Below are 4,083 nucleotides of genomic sequence, written 5' to 3'. Positions count from 1 at the left end.
GGTTCTCAACAGGATTCCCCTCAATGCTCTGAAATACACCACCCTTCCCCTTGCTATCATATACTTTTAAGTATAGGCACAAAGAGTATTTCCTAGCGTATTGCACATTTTAAATAAAACCTTCAAACTACTGGCTTAGTGCAATTCACAGGCAAAGCCTATCCTTATCAATCCATTCTCTTTATAAATTCTTTAGTAAACATGTAAATATGTTATCTCTAGTTAGTAACTTTCTTCTGAACTCTAAGACAAACAAACCATTCAAGAAGGTACAGCCAGTATTTTGTGTAAAGCTTTCTCCTTCCTCTTATGAGACTCCCACAGATTTCTAGAAATGCATCTGGTGTCCTGAACATTTTTACCTGATGGAGAAATATATCATAGAAGATTGTGGATAAACATATAAACGTAACTAATACCACTAAGTTGTATGTGCTTAGAGTGTTAAACTGGCAAACAATTTGTCCCATATGTTTACCACAATTACATATACCAATTCCCACCCCCCACAAACCAGCATTTCACTTGAAAGGTCAAGCAATGAGTTCTTCAGATACACTCCAACCCCCTATCCTATCTGCACACACACACACATAACATGATATAAAGTGTAATTTCCATTTTATTTTCTTTCAGGTTAGTTTTTCTTTAGCTGTTAAGGACTCAAATCCTTACATAGGCTTTGGTGGAGGTCGTGGGGCAGCACCCTAAAAGACAAAGCAAAGAAAGAGTAAATAAAAATGATAGGTCTAAGAATTCTCCCCCCCAATATCCAACCAAATGTGACACCCTCTTATCACTAAAAGAGCCATATCACTAAAAGAGCCATACATTTATTTGAGCCCTTTAGGCAAGCAAAGTCGGTAGACTTAGACAGAGACCACATAAAGTTACTTGAAAACAGACTCTAAAAACTCTTCTTTAAGATGCATCATAGGAGAATAGAAGGGCTGTGTATGCCCAGGCAGACAGCTCCAGGGGCAGGAGCGCATGGGAGAGAAGTACACAGGGAAGCCAGGAAGTAACTATGGGGAGGAACTGGGAGGGGAGCTGTTGCAATGTGGGAATCTGCAGTCAATGTCATGAGACATTGTATGTGAGCTGCTGTATGGAAAGTGAATTTTGCTCTGTAAACTTTCACCCAAATCACAAAAATTAAAACAAACAAAAAACCTCTTCTTTAGAATATGTAGTTTAGGTTTGAGTCCCACCTGCCTTACCAGACCTTATCCATAGGCAGAGACAATTTGATATCCGTAGGTCCTTACTAAAGGAGCTCTGGTGACACAGTGCCTAAGGCATTTGACTGCTAACCAGAAGGTTAGTGGTTCAAACCCACCAGCCACTCCACAAAAGGAAGACTGTGCAATCTACTTCCATAAAAATTTACTGCCTCAGGAACCCAAAATGGGTTACTATTGAGTTGAAACTGATTCGATGGCAGTGAGTTTGGTTTTGGTTTCAGATCCTATTAAGGAGCTCTGGCAGTGCTATAGTCAAGCTCCCCAGCTGTTCCCCCCAGAGAAAGATGAGGCAGTCTAATTCCATAAAGGTCAAGCCTTGAAAACCCCATGGGGCCATTCTACTCTGTCCTATAAAGTCACTGAGTTGTAATCAAACTGACAACTAACTTGGGCTTTTTTGGTGGAGTCTTATCTCTATACATCACCCCTGATACCCACAGCCTCCTTTTTGAGATACTCACTGCAGGTCTAAATCGGGGTGGAGGTGTCCGGTCCTTCCGGGCTTCACGAGACCGGTTCCTGACCACCTTGCTGTGAATGGCACAACTCACACAATAATGTAGTTTCACATAGAGCTTGGGAAGCACGTATGCTGGGGGGAAAAAAACTAGTCACGTAAGAATAGGTATTACACCCACCTTGCACTGCTCTTTCTTCATTCTATTAGTTAAGACTACACTTATTTATATGTCTGCCAGGCACCCTTGCAAAACTTTCTCACCCTCTGCCAAACCAACTGTTTACCCTCTGATATTTAAACACCTGCGTACAATTGTCGTTTTCACAGATGAATACTGTACTCTATTAATTCATTTTGCCACCATGAGAACCCAATATACACCCTAGGTGTAATTAACTAAAACCCAAGTTCTTTCAGTAGTAACACCAGCCCTAAATCTATCCTAGGCACTCCCTGTTTGCAAATAAAATAGAGCAAGTAATTCTAGAAAATCCTATGGGGCAGTTCTACTGTCACATGGGGTCACTGAGAGTGAAAAATCGACTGGCCGGCCCCACTACATACCGGAAGTCACAAACCATAACTTAAGGGTAAAAACTGCACGCTCTATCGCAGTTACCTCTGCCCACCAGTATCATTCATTTCAGGCAAGAATCAAAATGATAAAGAATAGCAAAAAAAAACCCACTATCTCAACCAGCAACAACCTTTCAGAAACACGGATATAAATTGTCTGGAAAACTGCGGAGACGCGCCAACGAACAGAGCCTACACAAGAACAAGAGTGTGGAGGCTTGGAGTTAGAAAAATACTAGCTGCCTCGCAGACTTACCGTCGAAGACACTGGCTTCGGAAATGTCCCTGACTGCTGCGGCCTCTACTATATTTCGAATTACGAATTTCTTAATTGCTTTGTCTTTGGGCACGCAGCGGGCGCAGTTTGTGCAGCGAATAGGCTGCACATGGCCGCGGCCCTTTTTGGCACGACCGTTGTTCCTCCTTTTCTTTGTCTGTAAAAGAATGAAGATCCTTACAATAAAGAGTTGCAGCTTACCCACCCTCGGTCAGCACCGGCAACCTCCAAAAAGGACCCACTCAGCCCTCTCGTCCGCACCGGCAACTCCAAAAGGCGCCACTCAGCTCTCTCGTTCCTTCAAACCCAGAAATATATATACACTCCGTCCACTACAGTCTGGGCCCTTACGTCCCCACAATCCCTGAATCTAATCTCAGCATCAACCAGTATCCCCAAGCTCACCACGCGCCACAACTTACCATGTCGGAAGCAAGAACCAAAGAGAGAATGCGTCATTTCACCCAATCCTCTTATATAGTGCGAGATCCCTACGCCAGCACCGGAGGAATCTTTAGGAGACGATGCCCAGAACGACATCCCACTTTATTCAAGTGTTCTTTGTTAATCAGTATTTACACTGAAATAAAAAGTGGAAAGGAGTTCCTAGAGCTTATCTATCCGTAGAACAAGGTACCCATGGGACTATTTAACCAGCTGGCGGAAAGAAATTACGGTTATATATTTCCCGGCAAGCCTTGCGACACCCTGCCCCGGACCTAATTCTGCGGCTTAGTTCTCCGGGCAACGCGACAGTAGGCGAGGAAGTTGTTCATCGCGAGACCATAAAACGCTCTCCCTATTAAAGGCCGAAGGGGAAGGGGTGCATGGTGGGAGTTGTAGTGCAAAACCAAGAGGCTTCTGGCCCAGTCTTTAGACCCACGGCGCTACGCCACCGGGGGACGCCCTCGGATTATTTTTCTGCCAAGGCTGCTGTTTCTTGTAGGCTTCTGAAACTGAACATCCTGGAAGAAACAAAGCATTTTGTTCATTCCTCCTTCCAATATGGAGAAAATCCCACAATGGTGGGCCACGGAAAAGTGCGTTGGTGCCAGCGCTATTTTTCATTCACCTTTGTATCCCTGGATCGTTTTAGCACAGTGCCGAGCAAGGTGGTAAGCACTTTATAAATATGAATTGATTTCATCCTTAACAAGTGTATGAGGTAGGTACTGTTACTATCTTCATTGTACAGATCGAAAAACAGAGCTGCAGAGAAGTTAAATAACTTGCCCAGGACTACATACAGAATATGGCTAGTAAGAGGTGTTCTGGCTTCGCTATAGAATTCTGCCCTTCACCTAAGAAATAAATGGATGAAGGTATATAGTAGCCTGGACCAGTGAGTTCACGTTTCTGATATAGACCCATAGTAGAAATATATTTTACACAGGTAAACAATAACAACAGCACAGACACAAATACACACACATATAAAACTGTAACACAAGCTTTGTGAAACAGTACTTAACTTATAACGCAAGGTACACTGGTTCTATTCTCTATTTTAATAAATGCTGATCAAG

General features: G+C 43.2%; 1 protein-coding gene across 1 annotated transcript; it reads right to left on the bottom strand.

Moving 5' to 3' along the window:
- Positions 1 to 671: 671 nt before the first annotated feature.
- Positions 672 to 3,333, bottom strand: RPS26 (ribosomal protein S26). The gene is made up of 4 exons (XM_042782858.1): positions 3,307 to 3,333; positions 2,537 to 2,714; positions 1,706 to 1,836; positions 672 to 707 (listed from the first exon to the last, which is right to left on the bottom strand). The coding sequence occupies exons 1-4, from the start codon at positions 3,331 to 3,333 to the stop codon at positions 672 to 674; spliced, it is 372 nt and encodes a 123-aa protein (XP_042638792.1).
- Positions 3,334 to 4,083: the final 750 nt, after the last annotated feature.

The sequence above is a fragment of the Orycteropus afer genome, unplaced genomic scaffold (genome assembly GCF_000298275.1).
Source record: "Orycteropus afer afer isolate SDZICR_OR568_19922 unplaced genomic scaffold, OryAfe1.0 scaffold00490, whole genome shotgun sequence".
NCBI classification, from domain to species: domain Eukaryota; kingdom Metazoa; phylum Chordata; class Mammalia; order Tubulidentata; family Orycteropodidae; genus Orycteropus; species Orycteropus afer.
The sequence above is the reverse complement of the archived record's forward strand: the minus strand, read 5'-3'. Positions and strand labels throughout refer to the sequence as shown.